General features: G+C 45.2%; 3 protein-coding genes across 6 annotated transcripts in view; all 3 read right to left on the bottom strand.

Annotated features, from left to right (window-relative positions):
- Positions 1-19: 19 nt before the first annotated feature.
- egh (beta-1,4-mannosyltransferase egh) lies at positions 20-27,585 on the bottom strand. Of its 3 annotated transcripts, none has more exons than XM_089565992.1 (3): positions 27,567-27,585; positions 2,295-2,351; positions 20-2,108 (listed from the first exon to the last, which is right to left on the bottom strand). In XM_089565992.1, exon 3 carries the CDS (start codon positions 2,071-2,073, stop codon positions 694-696), a length of 1,380 nt encoding a protein of 459 aa, XP_089422118.1. In that variant the 5' UTR covers positions 2,074-2,108; positions 2,295-2,351; positions 27,567-27,585; the 3' UTR covers positions 20-693. The 3 variants fall into 3 exon arrangements, with proteins under 3 accessions (XP_089422118.1, XP_089422116.1, XP_089422117.1); XM_089565990.1 differs by lacking the exon at positions 27,567-27,585 and adding an exon at positions 2,650-2,733; XM_089565991.1 differs by lacking the exons at positions 2,295-2,351; positions 27,567-27,585 and adding an exon at positions 2,650-2,788.
- On the bottom strand, positions 13,807-19,296 carry LOC149371714 (uncharacterized). The gene is made up of 2 exons (XM_089565993.1): positions 18,021-19,296; positions 13,807-16,029 (listed from the first exon to the last, which is right to left on the bottom strand). Exons 1-2 carry the CDS (start codon positions 18,127-18,129, stop codon positions 15,668-15,670), a joined length of 471 nt encoding a protein of 156 aa, XP_089422119.1. The 5' UTR covers positions 18,130-19,296; the 3' UTR covers positions 13,807-15,667.
- The window catches only part of POSH (SH3 domain containing ring finger posh), a 35,966-nt gene continuing 29,920 nt past the window's right edge, over positions 21,931-27,976 (bottom strand). Inside the window, exon 16 of one of the 2 annotated variants that reach the window (XM_089565985.1) lies at positions 21,931-27,817. In XM_089565985.1, coding sequence (XP_089422111.1) covers positions 27,649-27,817 — 169 coding nt within the window. In that variant the 3' untranslated portion in view covers positions 21,931-27,648. The remainder of the gene's footprint in view (positions 27,818-27,976) is intronic. The other variant, XM_089565986.1, reaches the window with a different exon arrangement.

The raw sequence follows: 27,976 nt of genomic DNA, 5'->3' as shown, positions 1-27,976 counted from the left end.
AGAGAAAACACTACAACAGTGTGCTCCAGGCATTTATTTGCAAAACCTCAAAGAAGTTTTGGTACACATGGAACATCCAGTCATCTAATGTAGCAACCAGGCTTGCAAGCACACAATGACTAAAAGAAAACGTGAGAACTCTGCTCCATGATCCATCTTGAGTACTTGAGCAAAACAAACTTTATGGCCCACAAAGGGCCGGCCAACAGTTGAATGCGTGCCAGCTGTGGTGCAACTACGGTTAATGTGGGTGCCCAGAAATTGGCCACCTCAGAAGTCTCAGTGCATGCTTCTTGGCTCTTAACCTGCTGCCCAAGCTTTCTTTCAAATCTCTTTAACTATATGTAGTACAACACCTTTGTGCATCCTCAAGTGTGGTGTTCACACATGCAGTAAACGAGAGTTTTGTTCTCGGCTTCTTTGGACTGGACTCCTCTTTTAAATTGAAGCCATGCATGGGGGGGCTGGCCAGCCAGCCCAGTTTCTTTGGCGCCTACTTTCAGTGTTGTGGATGCCAGTGTAGCATGGCATGTTGCATTTATACACAATCCTAGTTGAAAGTGGTGACACTAAAAGCAGCGTAACAAATAACTTAGTGCACAAAAACAATCATTCTTAGATTAGTAAAAGAAAAAGCAAGAAGGAGGCTCACAACACATGAACAAGCACGGTAGACCAGGGTGTCTGGAAAGCTCATACATTGATGGGGCGTTCGAGCTGCTTCGAGACTACGTAGAAGCGGTGCTTCTTGCCAAAGCAGCCCCAGAGGACAGCCACATTTTCGATGGCCACGTTGAACGGGATGGTCGACAGAGCTCCCAGGAGGCAGAGGAAGAAGCGCACTGGCCCCAGCCGATACAAGCTGAAGGACTTGATGACGCCAAAGATGTACATGTACAGATTCATAGCCCCCACAAAGGCACACAGAAAGTTGAGCAGCGAAGGGCAGGGCAGGGGCCAAAAGGCAGCCAGAACGAGATTGGATGTGCTCAGGGGAATCGTCGCCCAGGAGTAGAGAGCGAGGGCCAGGAACAGCTTGTGGCGCAATGGGATGGCGCTGCTGTGGACCACGAGGAAGATGCCCTGGAGCCAGCGCTTGCGCTGCTGCAGGAAGTCCCAGAAGGAGAAGGGACTCTTCTCCCACATTTCCCCTGGAATGAAGTCGAATGTGTAGCCTTCCCGGTACGCCACCATGCTGAAGAAGCAGTCCTCGGCAATGGAGCCATCCGGACCGTGGTCGAAGGACACCTTGCGCTCGGCGCCCGCCCGGGTCACCACGTATGAGCCCTTCCAGCTGAACAGAGGTCGGTGGAAGGCCCAGAACTGGAAGCGCAGCTTGCCCATGTCATCAGCCACACGGAAGCTGTCGGCTAAGGTAGTGACCCAGTTGACAACGCGCTCATTGGCGTACGTGATGAGTCCCTGGCCAAAGGCATGCTTGCCATCCAGGGCGAAATTGAGGATGCCTCGAACGGAGTCCTCTGTCATCAGGGTCTCCTCATCCAGGTGCACGATCCAGTCGTCGTCACCCAGGATGCTCACGTCGTCCTCGAGGCAGTACTGCAGGGCCCTCGCCTTGAAGAGGGCGCCACTTTTGGGCCGGTAGGCGGACGGCACCACCACCTCACGGATGCGGGGGTGCTTGGGCAGGTTCAGGGGCTTGTCCGTGACGATTTCCACGATGAAGTTTTCCAGGCCAACCTCGGCACAGGTTTCAATGTTCCGCGCGACGTTGGCACGCACGAGGTCGGGGTAGTCGCCACGCGTGACAACGCGTATGCAGATGAACGGTGCCAGCAGAGGCGAGCCCTTGAGGCGCACTTTCTCGGGAAAAGCGTTGTACAACAGCAGGCCTAAACAGTTGCAAATGCACTGGGGCAGCGCTAGCACCGTCAGTAGCCGCATCAGGTACAGCACGATTGTCCAGGGCCAGCCATACTGCTCCACAGGGTCCAGGTCATCGTAGCTGAACTTCCAAAGGTGGATGCCTCCCGTGAACACCTCGAAAGCGAGGATCAGACCCACGCAGAGGCAACAGTGCAGCAAGTGCTTGGCACGGCTACTCAGCTGCATCTTCGGGAATCGGACTGCCGCCGGTAGGCTGCGACCTGCGATGGGTGTCATATGCCTGTAGCGACAGACAGTGGCGGAAACAAGACAGCGTATCGAAAGACCAGAGGAGTAACCTTGATTTCGGCATTGTCCTCTCAGAGCGACTTGTTTACGCGCAGATAAAGCGAAGCACTCGCTTCCCTTGCCCGCGCGAAACATCTTCGCCCCGAGCGAGAGCTTACCTCCGAGTAAGCAGCCGTGAGTTGCGGGCCTGGGACCGTAATCTTTTTGGAGATGATCTGCAGCGCAAACAAAACGCGGGTACAGGAGACTTTCCTGTTATGCCAGCGGAAGTTACGGACTGCTGAGGAGTGTTTACATACAGACTTAGCATCGAAGCAGAATATAAAATCATAACAGGTTAACAATTTACTCCGAATCAGGAAGCAAATGAATAAACCCGCGCTCCAAAACGCGGCTAGCGTGTGTTAGATGGGCGTTACCCTTGAGTAATGCTGAAGTTACCAACAAGTTTCACTCTGAGTACTTCACGTATAGGACACCACAGATCAGACACTGGAGCGAGAGCATACTTACAAAAGACGGTTTCGGCAACCAAACGCTGAGGCCAGCGCTTAAAGATTTGTTAAGCTGACCAGCGTTTAGCAGCCATGGCTGGCCGGCCCGCTAGGCTTCAGGGGGCCACGGGAAGAGTGAAAGAGAGACAGAAGAAAGCAGGAAAGCATGAAAACTTGACGCAAAACTTGACACCCGGTGGTGGTGATGATGATAGTGACAAGAACCTCGTTCGGTGTTTTGCATTGATTTGAAGGAACACACAAAGAGGCCACTGGGTGACGAACCAGCAATTCGCCGGAATACAGCTCTGGAGCTGAAAGGAGGAAGGGAAAAAGCGTTCCGGTGCAAAAGCCAAGGCGGATGGAAAAGCCGGCAGGAGCAGGCGTAAGGCTAAATGGAGGAAGACGATCCTCATGTCACGTGACTTTTAATGACGTCATTCCAAAATGGCGTTTGTTTAGGTACATTTCTGGGTACTTTTTGTTGCAAAATTAGGTAAAAATGGCGTCGCAAAATTTTGAAACGTCCCTAGCCATAGTTTCTAGGTCGCTGGCGTCTCCACGGTTGCCACGGTGACCATCGCCAACGCCACGGTGGTTTGTTGACATGGCTGCGATGGCTATTTACCGCGCGGTGCATTGACGCGTGGAGTAAGTGCTGCCGTGGCTAACGTCCGGACTTGTACCCCAGTGCCCTAGTGTTGTCTTTATTATGCAAGTTTGCAGTGCGACCTGTTCCAGCCGTGGTATGATATCGGAAGCCCCTAGAGACGTTTTGCAAGGCGGTGCTTGACTGAATTTGAGGTCACTTCAATTCTCTTCGGCACCTTTCGGTATTGTATCTCGTGTTTGAACATTCCCTCCTCTAGAAGGAGGCAATGGTTTGAAGCATTGGATGAGTGTCGAAAATTATGTTTCCTTGTGTTGCGCGTAACTGATTCTGACCTGTACGTACTGATAGGATGAGCTCGTATGCATAAAAATGGTGGATACTGCGAGCCATTTGGCAGTTGCGGTACATATAAACTATGTTCCTGGAGTCCTGCATGTATGCCCACCGGCGACAAGCTATGTTAAAAAAAAATTAAAATGCGGAAGGAAGGCGGACTGGACGTACTACACGCTAGCCTTTGAAAGGACAACACATCTTCCGTCTTAATGTTTAATATGCCTGCAGTGTCTACCCACCAACTAGCCAAGCTGTAATGGATTACTTCGCGTTTACACCCATGTTGCGCAAAGCACGCGGTAGGCCACAGCTGCTTTGTACGACGCCGTAGCGTTGCTCACGACGCATCGTGCCACATGAACTATGGTACGCCGCTTTCTTCGCTGATAGGCGTTTAGCAAATGTCGTAGTATGGTCACACCACCGAACCTTTGAATATGTAGAAAGCTGCTTTTCTTTTATCTATTTGGTGAAGTGTTTTTATACTCATTAAGTAGAACGTGTGGTTCTTGGTGTATTTCTTGTAACGTTCAGCATTGGAATAAAGCCAGACAAGGCCGAAACTTGTTTTGCTTGCTCTGTCATTTCTGTAATGGTTTGTGATGAAGTGGGAGGCTTGACTTAGGCTTTCAGCATCCGCGTAGCCAGTGTGGCCCTTGGGTTTGTTTGGGAACGATGTTGGGTTATTGCGGGGTAAGTAAAACACAACACAGAGAGAAACGTAAACACTCGGGATGATCAGTTTCTTGCACTTTCTGTGTGTTACATTTTCTGAGCTTCAATTTCTAGACGCCATGAATGCATTCCAAATTTCACAGCTAGCTGTTTTTTCTGCTGCACCAGTTAGTGAAAACACAGACTGATGGGCAAGTTGGTATGACATAATAAGGCAAAAAAAGCACACCTGCATAAGGAAGATGCTGCGTTTTGTCTCATCTTCCTTTATCCTTGTGCAGGTGCACTGTTTTAGCCTTATTAGTAAAAGTATGTTGTACAGGGACGTTGGGTGCCATGCATGCCATAATGCGCTGCGTTAACTTTGTGCTAGCATTTGTAGCTAGAAGGGTTTCTTTTTGACATTAGCATTGTATAAGTGAATATAATTTGTGCGCATACATGAATAGCATGCTGGCTTGGCCTTGTAGGCCACTGCATCATTATGAAGTGTATGAGGTGTCACATTAATTGCACGCCTGCTTTTACTGCACGTTGCCAGTTTTGAGGGGAAAATCTGTTTTGTGTGGAGTCAGCAGTGACTAGGCAAGCGACCTTTGAATGCAAATAAGCTTGCTCCATAGATGGTAGCTCTGTGGGGCAATGGACACACACAAAAAAAAAGAGTAGCCATGACCTTTCGATATAAAGTGAAGAAGCAGCATAAACCAAACATCAACACGCCATGCATGTGACATGCTTCTCTGCATACAGTGAAGAGCTTAAAAATGCATGAAATGTAAACATGGCTTGTCTGCTTATATTTGGTTGTCCCTTTTAGAGGGAAGCATGTTGACAAATTTTTCTCTGCTTTATGGCAAACGTCTAAAGGAGTGTGAGATTTCATTAAGGAAACATTTACAGTTGGCCACATAAGTTTGAGGTATTCAAATTAGAAGGTCTGAAAAAGCTGTGTGCCTTTTCTTTCTAGCTGCATTCTAATTTTCATTCTTCGCTTGCCATGCTGCTGAATGGGTGGGTCTGCTGGTTCCTGAATTACTGTTTTTGTAATGTGCACAGTCAGAACATGTGTATATCACGAGTATGAGGCAACATATTTAAAAGCACAATGTGAAAAGAGCTTGTGGATACATTTTTGAAGGTTGGCAGCTCAGTTCGCTGATATGTATAGGTGCTTTTTATATTGTCAAGGCCCAGTAGGTATTAAAGGAGTAGAGACAACAAAATTTTAGTTGTTTCTTTCGGTTAGAATGATGCGCAGTACTTTAGAAAGACTAGACAGCTGCATGGATTGCGACAACAAGAGGCAATATATTTATAATTGCATTTTTTCTCTCGCACTGCTTTAGCTTAAACAACCGAACGACGACTGTGATGTCAGGGATGTGTTCAGGTCATGTGAGGCATACAAAGACAGCAGTATTGTTGCAGCTTTGTTCATTGTTATTTGCATCAACTCGTACACAAACCTGTCTAAGAGTTGGAGTCACATAAAGTGAACAGGCAGCGATTATATCTCTTTTTTCATGCCTCATGTGACCTGAACATGTATCTGACTTCAGAGCAGTCATTCGGCTGTTAAAAACCGAAACCAGATGACACGAGAAAAAAAAATTAAATTGTAAATTATTTAGCTGACAAAGTTAAAATCCACATGGTGGCTTGTGTACAGCATTGCCTAGTGCATCAGTGTAAAGAGAAATGCGCATCCAAAAATTTGGTTTCTCTACTCCATTAAAGATGTAGCCCATGACATGCTTGTGGCAGACCTTTGAGTTCATCATTCTTTTATGAGAGTTGTGAAACTGGCTCACTAGAGTGTAGCATGTCAGGAGTCAGAGTGTTACTGGAGTACTCTGACCTCATGGTGATTAAAATAGAAGAAAACTAGTTGAGTCCACAAAGAATGAGGTGCTCCTTTCAGAAGCAGAGCTGCTGTGAAGAATGTTCTATGAAAAGACAACCATCAGCTCTTTGCTACATTTCAGTTTATTTTCTTGAAGACCTAGTAACGGGTATTACAGAAATGATAAGAGGTACGTTACAGAAATAATTGGTACCTGCATATTAGCATGACAAGGGGTGACTAATAAAATTTTTGTAGGGGTCTATAGAATTTTGCCTCCATCGAAATGCGACCGCCACAGCCGGGATCGAACCCACGTCTTTCGGGTCAACAGCCAAGCACCATAACCTCTGAGGCACCGCGGCGGCCAGTGATTTTCTATTACTGGCCCTCGGTACGGTGGGTTCACGGTTTTGCGGTAGAAATGTTATTGGTGTATGCCTGTTGTGCATATATTGGCTGAATATTTTTGTTCAAAGTAGTGCAAAATTTGTGAGTTCTTTTTTCTCTTAGAATCCACAATTCATACTGTGGCAGCTGTTACACTTGTATGACACCTTGATAAAACTAGCCGAAAATTATAGGCTTAAGTGTGTAGCAAACCAAGAAGGGCATGGGACAATTATAGTAATTTAGATGGAGTGGGGAAGTTGTCTATTGTTAATTTTTAGATTGCAGATTTAGTAAAAGTAGACGATACCTAGGCAACATGTAAGACATAAAGCAGAGACCTGGACTTTGGGTTGCTTATAATGTGGTCAGCCGTTGCCCCGCTGCAATGGCTGAGTGGTTAGGGTGCCCGCTGCTGTTCCCAAGGACGGGTTCGATCCCAGTTGCGGCAGCTGCCTATCAGTGGAGGCGAAATGCTAGGCGCCTGTGTACTGAGTGACATCAGTGCTCGATAAAGAGCCCCATGTGGTCAAAATTAATCCGTAGCGCTGCACTATGGCGTTCCTCATAACCCATGTTGCCTTCGGACGTTAAACCCCATATTCTATACCATACCATAACTTTGACGTGTTCTGTGTGCTTGACCATTTAAGCTGCAGTAATTGCTGAGCGCTTGTTGAGTTTTCATGAGTATTTTTATGTGTAAATGCACAATGTGTGACGGGGTGCATATCGACAATTACGTATGCATGGCACTCATGCTAAGACTGGAGTGCATGTGAATATTCGTGTCCATCGTGCAAATAAACGGAAGTTGCATAAATAGTGAACTAAATGTAGTGTCAAAATGTCTGTGAAGAAAAAATTCTCATGTTTGCATGTGCTGTTGAGTCATTTTGATTGTAATGGCAAGCGTGGTTATGTTCAAGATTGCAGCAATATCTCGGCACATTATGATTTTGAATGGTAAAATTTTGTCTATCTTGCATCCGTTGCAGTTTCAAGTAAGGTGGACGCACACAGTTTCAACATTGCTGCCAACATGATTTGTGTGAATGGCTTTATTGTACACTGTTGGGAGTAAGGCTTCTAGTCCATCCGAAGTGCTCTGATGAAAAATACCTTTTATAATGGTACTTGTGGTTCTTTCATGTCATTAAAACTAAACTCAAATAATAAATAATGTGAGTTTGAGCTGCATAAGTGAAAGTTATGTGACCGCTTTGTTCATGACAGTACATTTGGTTCGGTTCAATCCGCTACAATGATAGAAGACCGTTCTGCTTTGAAACAGCAAATTGACATGCATTCAAGCTTGGGATGAGCAGCAAGAGAGAAAGCGTGCATATTGTTGACGATGCAATGTTGACCCTTAAGTGCCCGTTACGTTTTCAGTTTTCTTGCCTTAATTTTCTTATGGTCGCACTGGGCGACCCGATTTAGAAAACTGCCAAAAAATAGTCGCACGTCCTAGCTTTAGTCAAAACCAAGAAAAAGAAAACATGCATATTTATATTTTTGTTTTATTTTTATGAATCAATTTTATTGGCGTTTCCTTTGAATGAGTGTGTTGATTTTCGTCAACTGCATAAATGACTTTCTTATTTATGTTGCAATTTTTAACGTTTAATGCTTTTTTTTTCTAGTTTATTGCTGGTTTCGGCTATTTGTATTTAATTTTTTTTGAGGGAGCGCGCGATGATGATGATGATGCTAGCGCTCTTACAGCGCCCCCTACAGTCAGTTAGCAAAGAAGAAAAAACAACATGGCGGTTGTTTACGTACGTTCGAATCGCGGTCGGCGGCTGTTGCGAGTGAAGTATTCGTCGGTGTCTCGTCTTTGTGGCGTGTGTAGTTCTTTAAATTTGCCCCTTTTTTGTTTGTGACCAGTAGACCGCCTATGGAATGCGTGTTTACCTCCCATGCGTCCCTAAAGGTGAGTGAGCAGGACGCAAGCCCGCGCCGTCCAGTACTGGCGTCCCTGATCTGGGTGTTTCCAGCTCATTCTGGAAAATATCTGTGCATATAACTCTTGTTATAATCATCACGATGCAGTGCGTGTGCTGTGATATGTCATCGCATTGACTTTCTCGTGATGCAAGGGTTGGAGAACATTGCAGCATGTCGTTTCCAGCCAGCCTTCGATCCTTCAAGACCAGTGTCTTGAACACCTGAATGGCGACAGTACCAGTTGACGACTTGTGGGTGCAAGGTGGCGTAGATCTGCTAGATTACAGAAAGAAGCAATTGCCGGCAGAATAATCGCAAGACTAACCCACCTGTGGCTCGCAACCACCTCAGTGGACTGAAAAATGCTCGGGACAGAGCGAAGCAATAAAGCTGCACGGTGCGAACGCTATACATAGGTTGCTTACGTCTCATGTAGTACCTATCTGAATTAAATGTTCTGGAATGCACTGGCAGTGTGTACTTCTGCTCTTGAGACCGAGTCGTCCTTCATGGCGCAGAAAGAGTGCACTGAACGCATGTGCATACGCTGGGCGGCGCACCTTAAAAATAAAATTGTTTCCATGTTCACTGCATGTTTTCAAAGGCACATGAGTTCTAAGGTAATCCTCCGAGTTCTCGTTCTGCTGGTATAGTCATATTTGGTCAGTGCAATCAATGACTCTGTGCCCACATACTGTCAAAAAGCAAGATTTGTCAGATCTTTGTCAGCCAGAGATGATGTGCTGGCATGCATAAATTGATATATAGCATCGTAATAGTGTGACACTGAACACTTTATTAAGATGTAATAGCAAGTAATTTCAATGTTTGTGTAAGCCAGTGTATTTGCCTTCATTGAAAAAGATATTCAAGAAAGTGTTTTGGTGTTCGTATGAGGCGGGACAGAACTTGTGTACAAAGTATGTGATAGCCAGGTGCTCAGGGCGAAATGTCACCTACCACTGCCTCTCGCCGGGGCAGGTGGCTCTCTGGAATTCTTTACTTCAGCATACTGCAAAACTAAAATATGTGAAGAGCTGCGCTCGAATTTCGCTTTACCGACTGTAGTTATTGGCTGTCTTTTTTTTTTTTTTGCACGTGGTTTACTGCTGATACAATAACACACATGGCTCAGTGTGCATTGTACTGTGTGCTACTTACTGCATGCAATGTGAAATGCTTCAAAAGCAAGGGTTCGGGCAAGTTGTTTGTTCTAGTTAAGGTTGGTCGCCGAACAGAAAGGGACGACACGGGAACCAGACACACAGCACCGACTATCGAGATTTCTGTCAGTGCTGCGTGTCCGGTTCTCATGTTCATGCTGTCTTTATTTCTTTGTAATGTGACCAACCTTAGCTTCAAAAGCAGTCTTCGCACTATGTATAGGGAGGGTGCACAGAGAGGGCCTGGTAATAAGCGTGTTCATTTTGTGCTCGTGTCTGTGTACAGCACCTGGTGCTAACTGCTCGCTATACTGCACATTTAAATTTAGGTGCCAAATGTACTTCTCTTGTGATGCAGTGTGTGCACACCAGGGAATGATCTCGCATTTTGCATGGTGCAGCGAGTACCCTTCTCCTTAACATGTAACAAACTGTAGCTGCCTTTCAAAAATATCATTTTAGTGCATCAGCATCAGAACCCCCCATGTTGGAATAATCCGTCGGTCTGAAGCCTCAGGTGACAGAGTGGAGGGAGTGAAATCCACCTTCACGAAATTGCAGGGAACAGGGAAGAAGAGAGGGCGGGAGGAGGCGGTTGGCAAGCGGTTGCAAATCTGAGTCGAAGGGTGGAGAGAGTGGATGTGTCACTGATGGATGGGATTTCATCGGGTGAGTGGAGTGGGGGTGTCACGTAGTGATTGATGGTGCCTATTCGTTCCGGCAGGAACATAATGCTAACTTTGGCTTATGGGGTTTAACGTCCCAAAGCGACTCAGGCTATGAGGGGCGCCACAGTGGAGGGATCCAGTAATTTCGACCAACAGTGGCCCTTAACGTGCTCCGACATCACACAGCATCTGGGCCTGTAGTGTGTCACCATCGGAATACAACTGCCACAGCCGGGATCATACCAGCGTCTAATGGAATTTGTTTAATTTTGTCGTTACACTCACAGTAAGATTAGTGTTTCCCAAGTACAAGTTGTATTTAATGTCAGAGTCCAAGGAAGGGCAGCTTTCCAAAGCCACAGCTGGGCTTGTACGGCGTAATTAAGCAGCATTAACATCCTTTAGAATCAATTAACGTGTTTGTACTATGATTACACAATGGACACGGTATTTATCAAGGCAAACAATGGCAGCGTATATATGCCTGCAAATGTTTAAATCAGGAATAGTATCTGCTAGCTTATTAAAAATATATCATTTATAAAATGACCGTCCAACTTCTCAGAAGTACCAAATCTGTGGAGAAATACAAATTGCAGATTGCCAATATGCCTAGGAAAATACATTTTGGCTGTCAAAGAAGGATTAGGAGCACTTTATTATTAATTACGCGAGGATTGTGGAAAGATGGGTCGGGTCACACCCAATAGTGCAAAACATGAACCCTTGGAAAAGATGCGAAGTTGTGGCGCCTATGCACTCATATGCTGTGCATAATGGGCTGCCTTGCATTACCATAACCTGTCCAGGTAGACTGCCACAAGTCAATAAAAATCTCCGATATATACAACCGCAGTTTTTCAGTTAGGTAGACATTTTATTTGTGACATTCTTAATCTAGCTGGCAGGCTATCACCAGCCCGAGGTGAATGTGACGTGCAGGATGAAACGGGTGCCATATCTGGATACTGGAGTAAATGTGATGTGATGAGCCTTGGGAGCATTCCTCTTCACATGGCGCCAGGCAGTCTTGCGGCCACATAATACGGCTGACAGTGCTTCATTCTGTAACCTGTAATACCGCAGTTACTTGCATCATGGATGCAGTTTCTTGTGGGAAAAAATTAGAATGGTAAGTTTGGTGCATTTATTACATGGTGTGGTCAGTTGAACTTTCCCCAGATTTTGATGATTGATGTAGGGAAAGCATTTATTATACAAATGCATCCATTATTTAAGTAAATATGGTGTACAAAAACCTGGAATGGAAACAGAAATCAGCATCTGCAGGATTGAAACAAATTCCTAACAACTTTGCCACAGCACCATACCCATGACTGGTACGCCGTTCCCTACCTCAAGCTAGGGCTGGCGGAACAGAACAAAATAGATGGGATCATAAGGCAGGCATATAAAGCAGCATTGGGGCTGCCCCACTGCACTCCTACGGAAAGACTTCTTAAACTGGGGATCTACAACACCACCACAGAACTATGCGAGGCACATATATTTGCGCAATTAAGGAGGCTTGCGACCTCACCCCCGGGGAGAAAGATCCTGAGCAACCTAGGATTACATGATAAAATTCCGGAAAGAAACGCGCAGGCAAAATTACAGACCAAAGTTAGAAAATTACTCACTATTAAACCACTTCCAAAAAACATGCACCCTGCTTTTCACGAAGGCAGGAGGAGAGCCAGAGCAAAGGCCCTTGAAGCCAAGCTCGAAGGCTCGGAACACACAACCTATGTAGACGCGGCGGAATACGAAGGAGGCGACTCCTTTGCGGTCGTGGCCGTGAACGACTCGGGTGAAACATTAACGGCCGGTTCGGTCAAAACAAAAAACTCAGGGACAGCGGAGGAGGCGGCTATCGCCATGGCAATGGCCAGCACCAAAGCAGTCACCATAATTAGCGACTCCAAGGTGGCTATCAACAATTTTGCGCGGGGTATGATCTCCCAGGAGGCAGAACGAATATTAAGACATAAAGACTGGGACCAAAGAGAGGTGGAACTAATATGGGTGCCGGCACACTCGGGGAACAGGGGAAACGAGTTGGCTCACAGTATAGCTCGAGGTTATGTCAGCCGAGCAGTGAGCCGGGTCGAGTCCCCAAATTTCACGAGAGATGCATTCATATCATTTCACGAATACACCAATCAGTTTAAACTGGAAAGGAGGATCTATCCGCCACCAGACAAAAAGCTTGACAAAAGCCAGGAGGTAACGTGGCGTCGGCTCCAGACGCGAGCCTTCTTTAGCCCGTCGAGACTAGCACACATGTATCCAACACAATACAACGCTACTTGCAAACAATGCGGCGAGATAGCCGGATATGACCACATTTTATGGAGCTGCAAAAAGGCGCCGCCACCGGCGGACCTACTACCAGTCCCTTCTCTAGAGCGGTGGGAGGCTATACTGGCCAGCTCAGACCCGTTGACGCAAGTCCGGGCCACTGAGTGGGCTCACAAGGTCGCCAAGAGCCATGGGCTCGAAGCCACCTAGTATAATGCCCACTAGGGCTCAGTGCTGACAATAAACGTTTTCCAATCCAAATGCCAAGCCACATTTTAGCCCCTAGCCTTTCACTCTACACTGTCCTTAATCTGTTCATTCCCAATGGGCCAGACATGAGGCCGTATGGCACTCAGGTATCCGTATCTGTCTATATGGACATGCCACGTTGTCTACTACACAGCTTTTTAAACACTTGTAGCAACAGTGTCAGTTTTCTCAGAAGCATGAAACTTTGTTACGATTAGTTTTATGACACACCCAGCACATTAACAGGCATTCTAGCCAAATTATAATTTCGTTGCAGTTGGGCTTTGAAGCATTTTTCATTAATGAGTAAAAAGGAAATGACATTAACTGGGCACTATATGTTTCATAAACTAAGCTGCCTTCTCGACAAATAGGGGCATTTTAGAATTTCTAGGCAACAAAGTTGGCACAGTGTTCCCATCACACAACAGAAGGCTCATTGCTTGGAAGGCTGGTGGAGAGACACTGTGTAAGAGCCAAGCAAGTTCATTTATGAAGTGCTTTATCATGTGAGGGAAGGCTATTCACGGCTGTTTCTACCATGGCAATATAACTTCATGTCACAAATTGCACCAGCAATGTTCTGAAAAATGAGTAATACTGTTTTTCTGTTGCAGCAGTATTCTGTTTGCAAAATAAGATGAATAGTAGTTTTGCGCTGCAGCTTTCAGTGTGCAAGATGACAGCTACGGCTTAGCCTTTTGTCAAGAATACTTTTTCTCATATGCATTGCAGAACTGTAGAACCACATATTGTCAACTGTCCTAAAAGGCAAGGTGTGTTGCTGGGCGAGTTGGTTGGGGTACATCTTGAGAAAAACAGCGCTTGCAGACAAAGGAAACGAGAAGGACACACAACTGCGCTGTTTTTTTTTTTGTGTGTCCTTGTTCTGGTCCTTTGTCTGCAAGCGCTGTTTTTCTCAAGATGTCCTAAAAGGGCGGTGCACTGTGACAGCACGACGCAACAAAGAGGAATGCAGCATGGAGCGACACTTCATACTAATTTTATTGAAGAGCGCATGCCTCTCTGAGTGCATCACATGCAGGCAAAATGAAATCAAGCAGGGATGACGAAGAAATAAAATTATAGTGAATGCAAGGCAGGTATGAACAAGAAAATGAGTGCACTAATTTCCCAATGCACATGCAGGCAAAATGAAATCAAGCAGGGATGACGAAGAAATAAAATTATAGTGAATGCAAGGCAGGTATGAACAAGAAAATGAGTGCACTAATTTCCCAAAGATGAAAAATGTTTGCCAATTGTCAGAAGTTCTCTGTTGAGCAGTGTCAGAGAGGGCGTACTCACACAAGCAGATTCTGAGTAGGGAATGAGGGGCCTGAAATATCTCAATTTCTTAATTGTCGGGTTTAACATTCGGGAGCGACACATGGGCTATGAGGGACACCATAATGGAGGTCTCTGGATTAATTTACACCACCTGGGGCCCTTTAATGCACGCTGACTTTGCACAGCACATGGCCATCTTTGTATTTTGCCTCCACTGAAATGTGGCCGCCATGGCCGGATCAAACCCACAGCCTTCGGGTAAGCAGTCTAAGAACGCCAGAGCCACTGAGGCGCCGTGGCGGGATGAGTTCTCCATTCCTAGGAGGAAAGTTTTGGGAAAAAAGGAATGACTAGAAAAGAAATACCAGAGGCCTGTAGTGCACCCTCAATGGTGCTGCTTGATATGGGATATGATGGCGCACCTTTCTCATGACCATGTGGGCTTCAAGAAAATTAGCAAATGGCACTCCTCTTCCCTGCTGTGTCTTGAGCTTGCTATGCTAAAGCACTCTGTCAGAATAGCCCGCCAACTAGCTCATAACATAATCCTAATCCCTCACCTGAAATCTGCCATCTTCAGCTGGCAGGGCCTACAAACGCCAGCACAGTCAGATGCTACTTTCTGGCTGCTCTGCATCTGGCACGAGTGTAGCTCCATTATAGCAACAGCATGCATGTGCTTGCACATGTGCACATGCGTTGCATGGTCAACACGTACATGTGTACATGTTGTGGCAAGCCTCGCACTGCTCACTATGAAGCTCGCAACCACTGCACGATTTGCTAGTTCTTTCCACTGTGTGCTTGAAGTTCACCAAACTTTGTGACTTTACATGCCACTGGCCATCTCCCACTCTCTCAGTACTGGACTTAGAAAGCTCAATCCTCACTTTATGCTTCCTAAATAGGGCAGATTTGCGGTGGTCTGCTCCTCCTTTGACACCTGTTGTAAAGTTTTTCGGATGTGAAATTGAAGAGTACTTTGATTAATGTATCCAATCACCCATTTACCTAGCCACCAAAGCGAGAGTACTTCAGTGCCTTGTGCATTGACTCCAAGTGATTATTTTTTGTTAATCCAATGTACTGCCTATAGCAGTAAGCCCACTGACATGCCCTCTTTGCGTATGTTTTCTCAAAATTTCTGTGAAGCCAAAGGCAATTAAGCTGATGCTCTTTGGAGTGGATACCAAGAAGTGCAGGGAGCAACTGTTGAGAGTCAGTTTCATCTGTCCACTTCATCAGAGTGTGCAGCATGTCCCTTGTTGTACTCCTGCAGTCCTTGTTTGTGACTGTATTCAGGTGCGTGCTCCAGTTGTGTAGCACCTGCCAGCTGCAAAGCAGTCGACTCCTCAAGGGACCCATCACCTGCTCCCGTGCACTGCCATAAACAGGGGCATCATCAGACATAAATGCCTGACATGGTATTGTGTTTTTTCTTTGATGGCCTCGAAAAACCTCACCACAGTGCCCGTGTTCACCCTTTTTGAAATCAAGTAGGCACACGGGATACCAAAGGCATCTTGAGAAATTGTAAGCAGGGTTGTCAGTTGGAATTAGTACTTATTTATGCCATGGGTGGAGTCAATGCACAGTTTCGCTGCCCCCAATTCATAAAGGAGCTCTCGTTGTGGGAACGTCATTAATGCTCGCTCAAAGTCACCACCATGACTGTTGGGGTCACCCTTCTTCCTGTAATACAACAGTGGCGACTCATTTTCTGCCCTCCTTTCTTCGACCCATATTTCAACACTCTTAAAATTGTCTGCATCTCTCTGCTCTGTTTTGCCAATCCTAAACTTATCTGCAATGTTACGGAGGTCCTTAGTGGTCACAAGTTGCATCCGTGGGCTTGATCCACTTGTACCTGCTCGGATGTTGTGCACAATGGTTTTTTCTGGCACTCCTGCTAACCGGCCTGAAAATGGTACAGAAAAAAACTGTTAACATCTCTGGTGGTTCATCTGCCTACAGCCATGTAATAAAGTGACAAATACTTCTGGTCGGATTCCTTCGTCTTGCACTTTGTTCCTTTTCACAGGTGACACACAGTTCATCTTACTTTCATTTCACTTTTGTGGCACTGCAAAGCACACGACAAAATGGTTGTTTCAAAGCCAGATGGACTTTATTTTTATGAGCTTGAGTGTTTAAACTTGCATACAGCAATGCAAAACAGGGAAGTTATATACAGCGTGTTATAAATGCAGAATATAACAGCACTGAAAATGTGGACAAGAAAAGAATAAGGACGTGTGCTTCTCATCCTGTCCCATTTCATTCTGCATATTCAAAAAATGCACCAATTCGCCTGGCAGCAACCTCTAAGGAGTAGAGACACCAAATTTTTGAACGCGATCTTTGTTTCTTTGGACTTTTGCACAAGACAATAGTGTACACGAGTCACAATGTAGAATTCACTTACGCCAGGTGAATAATTTCTAAGTGAATATTTTTCTCATGCTGTTTCAGTTTCAACACCTAAATGACTGCTGCTAAGTCAGAGACAATTGGAGGGCATGCCAGTCATACATAAACTGAAATATAAATGCTGCTTGTTCATTTTTTTTTTGCGATTTCAACTCTTGTGCAGGCTTGTGTTTTATATTAGTGGTTTTTCAGGAAAGGAAATGGTGCAGTAACTGCCTCAACCATGCCATGAAGGAAAGAAGGAGTGAAAGAAGCAAGAGAGAAAGGTGCTGTAGTGGAGGGCTCCGTAATAATTTCGACCACCTGGGGATCTTTGGGCACTGACACTGCGCAGCACGTGGGCACCTCTTGCCTCCATCGAAACTCAGCTGCCGCAGCCGGGTTCTAACCCGGGTACTCCAGCTTAGTAGCTGAACACTCAAACCACAGCCGTTCCTGTGAGCATTACTGATGAAGTGCCAAAACAGCCAAATAATTCTAATTAATGAAAGTTCACTGCAGACGATCTGTCTCATGAGAGAAAACATGGCCCTTATACAACCATTAGACTGGTGGCGTTGCATTGATCAGCAACAAAATGCCTACGCTTTTGACAGGCAGCCAAAAAAAGAGGCTAGCATCGAGTGCAACTGTCAGTCATTCAAGACACGTTTCATGGAGCTCAAGCCGACTTCTTACGGATGAAGTTCAACGTCAGCCGATTGAGCGACAGACCTAGGATAGTCAATGAAACCAGCAGAAAAACAAAAGAAAACATTGGAGTAGTCCAGTGCTAGATGACATTCCTAATTATGTTCAGTTCGAAAGACTGGACCCCTTCCACAAAGCATCTCTAAACTAAACGGCATGAAGTTCGTACAGACTGTGCTGTGCATGCAATGTGCCGTGGATCAATTGTTTTCCACCCTTCGATGCGACCAAGTAGGCTGAAGTGAATTGCACTGCAGTCAGATACAACTCGAGAATGAAGTGGCAGATGGCCCTTAAAGAAGACCCCCCAGTCAATGGTGTCAGCTGATTTTCATCAGTTAATCCAATTAAAGCCATAACTAAACCCCTTTCATCTGCCACCCTCCTGCAATGCTACCCCCTAGGATTAACCATGACATCATGAGAATCGGTCGACGCCATTGGATGGCAGGCTTCTTTTGAGGGGCATTGGCCGCTGGGTTCTTAAGCTGTGCCCTACTATAACTTCTTCCGCCCCCTCGTTTTGTGGGACATGCCTTCTCCCACTTTACAATAGGCATTTTCGTGTTGTCCCACCTCTTTTGTGCCATAGATGCATCGCAGAAGAATAAAAACCATTGAAATGATCACTCGAGTTAATGAACAATATCTTCCCCCTAAAATACATTTCTATTGCACTTTCGTCTCCCATTTATGAAAGGTTGGTGGAGTGTAGCTTCTAAACGTTTTAACATTCCGGTACAGTCAACACAGCATGCACAAATGCTTTGTACAAGAGGAGTGGCTAACCTGCAAGCACTCCGGCATCATTCTGGGACAGCCTTTGGTGGCAGGCCTCATTGAAGTATCCGTAGTGTTTCTTTTGAAACACTACATATACCTTGCCCTCTTTCTCCATGACCTCTAGAGTAGCAAAGCAGTGTTTGCCGATTTCGCAGCTTCCTTGCCCCTTTTCCTGCCTTTGGCGCTGTTCTATAGGAAGCTCTTCATACGAGCCGGAACGGTGGCAGTGCAGGTAACGTTTAAAAACCCTTGGTGCACATTCCTTCTTTCCTGTAGAAGCTACAAAATGGCAGCAAGTTTTGCTTTCTTCTCCATCTTTCCAGGCGCAAAATTTTGAAACGGAAAGACTGTAAACATAACTAAGCACTCCACATAGTATTAGTTAATTATTAGTGTGAAAGCACAATTCCGAACGGTAAACCCCGAGCAAGATCCTGCGATGTATGTGGGTTTGTGCCAAGAGCATAGCAACAGCGACACAGCAACCACAGCCTCACAGCAGAATTGTAACATAGTTATGACACGATGCCAACATATGATGTTAAGTCCATGACCACTCATGACTAAAGCTTATGCACCAATAAATCCAACACAACAACAACTCATGACTAATATGAAATTTTTAAAAATTGAGGCGTGAACAAAGGTGGGCTCCATTTTGATAAAAACGTGTACACAATGATAGCAGATGAATAACGGCATAAGGCATCCTTAGAAAGCCAACAGTAAAGTAACAAGACAAGGCAATGTTCATGAAATTCTGCTTTTGCACGTTTATAAAATTTCGGCAAAACTTCTCTGTCAATTTTTTGTGTATCACACTACTTTCATTTTTTGAAAAGCAAGGCCAAATTAAAGTTTGTACTTTTTACATACACTAATGAAAAATGCATGTGCTATGGAGTGGGCACATATGCAGTACTCTCGCACTACTACTGGCGCTCTGCCAAGTGCGCATGACAATCACAGATTTAGCTTCACATTTTTAGCCTTTTGCCTGCAGTGCAGAACTGCATTTCCCAGCTTTTTTATTGTTAAAAATTTATCAGTCATTCGCTTACTGTTTTTTCCTGCTATAGCGCATGGGGAACAATTTTTGGAGAAAATTATCAAGTTCAGGTTAAGTTATTACACGGACTGTTACATGGAAGTATTTCAATTTTACTACACCCTGCAAAAACTCATTCCTGCACAGCAACCTTTTACATGGCCCTGTCCTTTGACCACAAATTCAGGTCAGCGCTGTTGACTTCTAAAGGCAGAACAATGCTGGGCATTCTTCCTACACACTTCTGCGTGTTGCGATTGCCATGGCTTCAGCGCTGCTAAGCTGGTGCATGCCGCGACAATGTTGTGTGTCCTGTCGAGACATTGCAGGTGCCTGCAACAAAGCATAAGCAAGGCCTGTAGCAGCGAGTATGCTCCAAGGACCAGTTTTTTTGCTGCAGTTTTTTTCCACTATAAATATGAAAGAGAGTGCACTGTTTGTCACTTTGCTTATGGAGGAGCTAGGACACCAAAAAAAAAATTCTGCAGACACACATAAGACTGCTTACCAGCGAGAATGCCAAAGCACTAAAGTGCACAGTCATGCTATGTTGCAGAATGATGAGTCATGAGTGCAAGGCATGACTACGCAACTTTGTACAAACTCTGCACACCTTATGTTACTAGTAAAGTGCTGAGTCATGCTACACTTCAGAATGATTAGGAGTCAAAACTATGACTACCTAAACTTTGTACAAACCATACCTTACATTACAAATAAGTGCAAAATGACTATGACAAGTCATGGCTTTCAAAGGTTATAGTACCTTACGTTTCACATTTCACTCGAATGCCCGCAAAGGTTACCTCTGCAGATCTGTCGCACTAGACTAAGCCCATTGAAATCTTCATGGTTCCTTTAAAAACGTGCATGTCATCGCTAATTTTGCGTGCACAAAACCACGTGCAAGTTTCCCCAGGTGAGTGTAAGCCCGTCAATAAAAAAAAAGAACGCGCTTTGTGTTTACAAACTTAAAATGCGCGCACTCGAAAAGTCAATAAACTGCAACTTTTCAATCGGTAATCTAAGCGCGCGACTGCATCCCGCTTTGGCCCTTTATTGCTTTCAGTGCACGTTAAAGAACCCCAGGTGGTCGAAATTTCCGCAGCCCTCCACTAGGGCGTCTCTCATAGCCTTAGTCGCTTTGGGACGTTAAACTCCATAAACCAAACCAACCCCTTTATTGCTTTGATCACTGCGTGCGTGCATGCAACAGTATAGACTTCGTTTCTTACCTTTATTATTAGAGTCGAAGACTAGATTCTCCACCTCTTCCTCGAAGTTGTGGTGCCGTCGCAGGTCACGAAGGGCGACAAAATGCTTCGGACGTAAGTCGCACAAGAACGGCCGTGCCTTACTACATGTTGTTGTTGTGACTGGGAGAAGGATGAAAAGGAAATTGCATGGGCCTGCCTACTGGCTGGATCCGAGCCACCACCGCTGCCGCGTGCAGATAGAGGAGAGATCAGAGGAAAGAGAAAAAGAAAAGACGCGTCGCAGCAACAACCGCGTCCTTCCCCAAGAATATCCTTGATGGGTGTTTTTAAATTACTAGTATTGAAGAACGCCTTGTCGCAAACCGCTGAAGCAACGCCATCGCACGTGTCCGTCTCCATGCTCAAGGCAAAAAAATACGCAAGCGAGCAAGAAATGCACCTTGGGATACCTCGGGATATTGAGCAAGGATTTTCACGAAGAGTTGAGATTTTCCCTGTCGGTTGAAGCGCAGTGTTCCCCAAAAGTCCCCACAGAGTGACCTAGAGTAGAGCTGTGACGTCTTTTCTCGGTTGGCCAATCGCAACGAGGATCACCTTCCTCTGATTACGCCCTCCGCAGGAGCAGCTACCGACAGCTCAGTGGCTTAGCGCCGGCCCATGATTCATTGCGTTTCACAACTTGCTGCAAGTGCCGTTAATGCATTTGGAACAGTTTCGCGGTTGTAGTGCTTTCATTCCGCGCTGTTATGACTCAAATACATATGTGAAGGTCAATGTAAGGGCGCTACGTGTATCGGTGCACTCATTTTCCTGTGTTCAAAGGTTTAACTACAGCTGTGGCTTTCTTTGACAGATTAGTTGCCTTGGAGTGAACAAAGTTTCTTCATATTGGTGTCGGCAATTCGCAGCTTGCACGACCTAAGCACATTTTGATTCTAGAAATAGTAAGGGAATCACTTCCGTTTTAGAGCATGTTTATTCATTTACGTCGTGGTTTGTGTTCGGCTGCAGTCATGCCACTCCAACACTGATTACACCATGCATAACTTTATAGCCTTTCCGTGCACGATCGCAAACTATAGATACACGAAACGCAAGCTAAGGCAGCGAACCGACTTGCGCTAAGGGGGCGCCAAGGTGGCGAGAAAGTGTTTAATGTAGGGCAGCATCACAAACTCCGCTGTGTAACATGCCGTGCCTTTCAAAATGTTCAGATCAAATCGCATACGCTTTCTTGCTTAGTCAAATGTTTAGGGGAAACCCCGAAGGTGGAGTAAATTTGTAATAAGGGAGTAATTACTCATTGGCATCCACCCAAGCGCAGCCATACGGCTACAAAGGAAAGCTATATAGCTTTCTCAGAAACTTCGTAGTTAAAGAAAAATTCGTCCTGGACCTCGGTCCAGGACGAATTTGCTTAGCAGCATAAGCGACGTTTACTGCACCGGTACCCACTAAGCACGAAAAGAAACATTAAGCTTAGAAAACAAATTTTCCCTCGCATTTTCACTGTTATTGAAAAATATCTAAAATATTTCAAACAAGTGAGAATAATTTCAGTAAAACTGCAGAAGTCTTAATTCTCTGGGAGCATATTTCTGAACGTTCCCAGACCCAGGTGTCTGCAAGAGTTGAGACAGTGACACAGAGATGATACTGTACATGGCAACAATTTTATTTCAACATTGTGAATGTAAAACATAATGGCAGCTGTCGAATGAACGCCTGCCAAGATGAGTGCACGACTTGGCATTGCCAGCATGATCACAACCATACCTGTGACTCGTAAACAACATGCACTCAAACTTTTGATGAAGTTTGTGTACCTGAGTGCAAGAATGGGGTTTTAGCTTCACAGAGCTCAACATGGGAAAAAAGAAATGGCTGGGAAGAACTTTTGAGGTCTTGTTGCCACACACAAAAGAATCGACAACAATAATGGAATGCAAAACTGTGACGTGTTAAATATGCTGATGCAATGTTTCATTTTGGCACCTGAGTGCATCAGCTGCCTCTCGCAGTGAGCTTTCGCCAACCTCAGTGCTGCATGGTCTGTACATTACTAACTCGCCAAAGCCCGCATGCCAACAAGGCAAAATGAGAATGTTATATTAGCTTTCCTTGTAAACAGCATTCAATATATTACAGCTAGATCTTGCACACATGGAAGCAGGGCAAGAGTGCATGAAAAATAAGCAAATGACATACAAACTGAGAAGCCAACAAGCTACAAGAAGAATAAATTACTTCGCAAACAACAAGAATAATGCAGAATACGTTTAACAAATGGAGAAAGTGACATGACCCATGAAAAGCCACTAAGGCCAAATGCAGCACAGGCATTGCACTTGGTTATGTACATCCCCTTTCACAGTTTGAGGGAAACTGGAAGCGCTGCTGCTGACAACTGGAGATAATGGGCGGCACATGCGCGGATAAAGCAGCCCGCCGGACTTATTGCACATGCGCCTTTACAGTCTGCTCTCGCCGGCTGTCAGCAGTAGCGTTTTGCAAAGTTCGGTCGTCACGTGCTTCCTCTAAGGGGCTGTACACGTACAAAAAAGAAACGTGCTGCATACACCGGCACGAGCATAGCATGTCTCTATCTCAAGGAAAAGCTGCCCTTTCATGCCCCACTTCAAATACGAAGTGTTTCACTAACCTTAGTGCGATGAAGTGCCTTTCAGTAGAGTAGCGTAAAAAATGCGACCACTTGTCATTCTTAGCCACGAAGATAGTTTTAGTGGTTTATTTTTGCTGCTGTACCAAAGAAGTGAACCATTTTCACGAGAATTCCAATTTGTGAAACTCCATTTTCACAACCCATTTCTGCATAGATTCCGATAAACAGCACCAAGCTAGAAGTCAAAAGCTACTCCTTAAGAGAGAAGCATTCATACCATCTCTGCCAAAATCATGAGAACTGCTTTCTGTTCTGGACACTGGCGTGGCTCTAATAGAAGAGAATGTGTTGCAATTTCGGCAGGCATTCGGTTCCAATCTCAACAATTGATGCCCCGCCATTTTACAGTTGGACTTCATGTCTAAAACCATGCAACATGGTTTCATGGTCTCATGAAACTTTCACAACAAAATCCTGCAAACCTAACACACAGCCTGCACCATAGTTCAGTTATGCAAATAAAAAGCAACAGGACGTGAATGACTGTGAACAACCTTGCATTTGGTCAAACACTGCAGTTGCTATTCCCAAATTTTACTGACAAATATATTTTTACTTCTCCACACACACCTTGTTTTGACCAAGATGCCTTTGAAAAAAAATGAAAGATACAGTCGTGCTAAAACAGAGGTAACATGCATTTGCTTCATTTCCCCACAGCCAATTAGACAAGTGCAATGCCACTTTTCACTTTAGACCACACATATGCATCAGCATGCGTACAGCATGAAACTTTGCTGTCCAAAGCCATTTCAAACATTTATATCTTGCACTTCACATAGCAATGATCCGGGATATGCCCTAAAACAAGAACAAAAAGGCAGTGTGGACGAGGTCAATGGGAAAAATGAAGCTAAACCTAAGCTGTGCCACTCTTCCTGGCACATCACAAATCTTCTTTAGCTCAATCTCTTATACATAGAAAAACTGGCAAATAAAACGAGGCACTGAATCCTACCGACAACTAAGCAACCTCACCAAGGAATATGAGTACGAGGCATCTATTGGATTCAAACTCCATCGTAAACATCACTGTGAACTGCGACATTCTGGGGCTGAGTAACAGTAAAAAAACGGAGTTAAAAAAAAAAGTTAAAAAAAAAATAACGTGAATGCACGAGGCAGAAAAACAATAAATAGAGCAAACGAAACATAAAAATTCCTCTGTCTAGTGCACTATCAGATCACTTGAACACCAAGATTCTGAAAGATTATTTACAGAGTACGCATTTACAAGCACCAGTGTTTGGTCTGTATGTACTAAGTAAAGGGCAATGGCAGGTGCATCATCTGGAGGGGGTGCATTTAAAACGCCTCAAGATTCATTAAGATTGTGACCACTATGTACAGGGAGGGCTCTATGTTACACAGACTTGGTTTCTTGGTATAACCCTGAAGTCCTTCTACACGAAAAACACTCGCTTTTCAAGCTCCTTATTGCTCCCATCTTCACATTTCACGTGGAAGAATAGAACAGAGAGCACACACTGTGCTTGGAGTCTGCATTAAATGCAATGTGAAGTCACACGTGGGAGGGAGGGAGGGAGAGAGAGAGAGAGAAAACAAAGCTGGAGGCACTACTATCGTATTCACCAGTGAGTAGTAGTAGTGCAGGCTGCTTCAGCGCGGGACACACATCATTATGAAAATTCACATCACTGAAAAAATTTGCTGGAGTGTTAGCTGTTAGTGACTGTGTTGCTATATATGAACAGTACAGGTGGCCTTATCCATACATACAAAACGAGCGGTAAAATTTGCGCTACCAATGCAATGCAAGCACTATACAATATTATGAGCCATTAATCTTAATTTCAAGTAGTTTGAGCTTATGAGCGTATCCCACAGATTATTTCTGTGTTTAAACACGGGGATCCACTTAAAAACTTGAATGATGTCGATATGGGCAGGTTGTAATTGTGGTGCCACCTAGCTAACACAAGGTAGTTATCGCAACCAAACAACCTAAGCTAAAGTAATGCTTCACAAAGTTGGGGTACAATTTAAACGCCATAGAGATGGATGACGCTCATTTCCGATTGAAAATAAACACAGATGCTTTTCACATATCCCATGGCAATTCACTGCCACATACAAAACTTGAGCTCGTAGGCTGACAGACGTAATTCACAGTCTTGTACAATTTAGACTGGTGCCACTTTTACGTCATAAGACACCTTGGCAGTACTGCCTTACTAATACAATCGCCAGCCGATTTTCTGGACTCAAAGATAATCCAAACATAAAAAAAAGCACACAAAAAATCCCTACAACCGCCAAGCAGCTAAAAATGGTGGGCAGAATCTTGGAAAGCATCGTGATGCCATAGCACGTGAACGACACACCATGGAGACTCCTTTCAAGAGAACAGCGTTTCATGGCTGCAAGTGGCAATGGCCAGGGAAAGTAAAGGGGAGCAGCTGGGCTTGGTTGGCTGACTGTTGAGCAGCCAATAACCACCATCACAGTACACTGCCCCAAAGCTGATAAAGGCCAAACTAAAACTAAGCAATTCTGGACCCCGCTTGCCGCTGTGCACATGTCAAGGGTATGGCATAGGCGACATTGCAGCACGCAGTTCAGGTTTGAGTAAGCTTATTTTGACGACTGCTTGCCGTGCCATTCATGCCCGCATGTGGCCTCCAGAAGAGAGAGCGTTTCAATTAAAAGGTGTGAGACCTGTACCGCACTAATTAGAATTACACGTATGTGGCCATTTGCAAGGACCATGGCGACAGCTCTGATTTTCCAGATTCCCAAATTAAAGAGACTATGCAACAAATCAAAAGTCACTTGTAAATGTTTTCAGTGCTTAGAAATGATGCTAAGAAGCATTCACACCAAGTATGAGTCTTCAGAACTGAACCAGCAATTTATTATGAATTTTTAAAAACCGTGTTCTTTAAAATTCGCGGGCTGATTGGTGTCTTCGTAGTGAGCAATCTTGAAACTAAAATTGAGAAAATAGACATCACTGGTCCTGTGACGTCGGCAGGCCACCACACGCTGTTATTCGCTGGAGCCACGGCAGCCACGACGTCACGGGCACACTTCCGGTAGCCGTGAAAATCGTCTGCTCGTGCCGTCGCGCGACCCCTTTGGGTAAGCGCGAGCCAGGGCATTGCCTTCGCGCATATGGTTTCAATTTACCTCTGCCGCCTCTTTCTGTTGGGAGTTCGGGAGCCACTCGCAGTGCCTTTGTCGCAGTGACAAGCAAAGAAATCTGGCGCGCGCTGTAATCCAGGAAGGCGAAGAGAGACCGGAGAGACGCTGCCGACGCAGCTGCTGGGGTGCCGAGTGCAACAACCGGAAGTCACAAACCGAACGTCAGTAAATAACGTAATCATGGGCAGGGACCAGTCCCAGAGCTGTTTTCTTTACTTTTTTTCTGGTGCCCCGCGTGTATAAGTTGGGGGGGAGAGGGGAAGCGTAATTTTTAATCGTCTATAACTTCCTTGTTATTAATGCTAGCTCAAAAATTCTTGCGCCGGGATGACCAGTGATGGAATGCCTATCTCCCGTCTACTTTACGTAATTTCAATTAATTTATTGCATAGTCCCTTTAACGGGGTCAAATTAATGAGCATTTACTGTACTGTATGCTTCCCAAGTGCATTGCTGCAAAGCCACTGCACATTTTCTTGCTCTGCAGACACATTCAAACCACCCCTTCTCAAATTCCAGCTTGAGACTGTTGTATTTTGTGGACCCCAGCTTCTTTGCACACGCTTGAAAGCTCCCAAAAAGTATGTCAGAGCTATCCTGGCTTCGTAACACCAGATTTCATGCTCCGTTAAAGATGTTCGCCTCAGACAATTAGGGTTAACATAAAGTTCGGCAAACCTCAACGACCATAGTGAGACCATGAGCAGGGCTCGTTCATACACATGCAGTGCAGTCACCATGAGTCGAGCAGAACCGAACCTCGACTCAACCACTTTCAGGTGGTTCTCTTCAGTTGAGATTCTGCCTTGATCGAGCACTCTTTACAACAAATGAAACTGCTTCAAGAATACAGGCTCCAGTGAGTATGAGAAATCAAGCAATGAGTTGCAACATGTCTGAAGCTTCATTAGCAGTTACACATTTACACTGTGGGACACATGCTGCTGCCAAACAAACACTGAAAAAAAAAAAAAAAAATCGAGCACAAATGAAATTTTAGCAATTGTAAAAGCCTGGCTCATTTTTGATCCCATCTCACAAGAATCAACAAAGTTCTGCAGTTTTGCATCCAACAGCTTTCAGCAACGTTCTGTGTGCTTTCTGCTTCCAGAAAGGCGGCAAAGTGTTACTATCCAAGCCAGGCATTACAGGGTGCAAACACAGGCCATTTAACAGAATGCATAGGTTCAAACTAATGCATGGCTGCTTGAAACACAACAGTGGAGCTGACTTCTCCACAAGGGCTGCCCAAGCTGCAGATCATTCCTGGCAAGTAAGAGCAGCAGTCCTAGCCACACACAAGCGCACCCAATTGGCAGCACTAGGCTAATACAGAGCACAAAACACTTTTCTAAAAGAAAACTCAGCCTGCCACACATAACAAGCTCCAAAATGGAAACTGAGGGGCAAGACTGAAAGCAGCCGCAACATTCACCAACCTTCCTGTTTTCCCCTAAATGTCCTGTGAGTAGTGCTGCACCACGTCCTGTAAATGTGGGAGAAAAAAGGGACGGGGGAACCTCAAAAGCTCTCAACAAAGCTGCCCGGGAAGAGTCCAGTTTTTCCCGTCCTCTGCAAGGTGCCTTTGAACCAGCCGTCCTCCCGCTTCTTGTGCACATACACCACGTCTCCCTGCTTGAGCTCCAGCTCATACTCGCTGTTTGGAGGGTAAGGCACGATGCAGCGAAACCTGCAAAAACAGACCCTGCACTGAACTGACGCACTCTGCAAATTTCCTAATCTCGGCATGACTCTCTGCTACATTTGCCCCACAGCATGATTCTAAGGGACCAGTGGCCAGAATTTTCAATTACCACAGCATCAACACACTTTGCCCTGGACAGAAAAT

The sequence above is a fragment of the Amblyomma mixtum genome, chromosome 1 (genome assembly GCF_055824585.1).
Source record: "Amblyomma mixtum isolate Tamu chromosome 1, ASM5582458v1, whole genome shotgun sequence".
NCBI lineage: Eukaryota > Metazoa > Arthropoda > Arachnida > Ixodida > Ixodidae > Amblyomma > Amblyomma mixtum.
This window is presented reverse-complemented; position numbering and strand designations above follow the sequence as displayed.

Bases quoted from the DNA above. Each gene is read 5' to 3' on its own strand.
- egh (XM_089565992.1), bottom strand. From the start codon at position 2,073: ATGCAGCTGAGTAGCCGTGCCAAGCACTTGCTGCACTGTTGCCTCTGC.
- LOC149371714 (XM_089565993.1), bottom strand. From the start codon at position 18,129: ATGGAGAAAGAGGGCAAGGTATATGTAGTGTTTCAAAAGAAACACTAC. The intron at 16,030-18,020 runs GTTAGCCACTCC...TACCATTTTCAG, and splicing joins TGATGCCGGAGTGCTTGCAG to GCCGGTTAGCAGGAGTGCCA.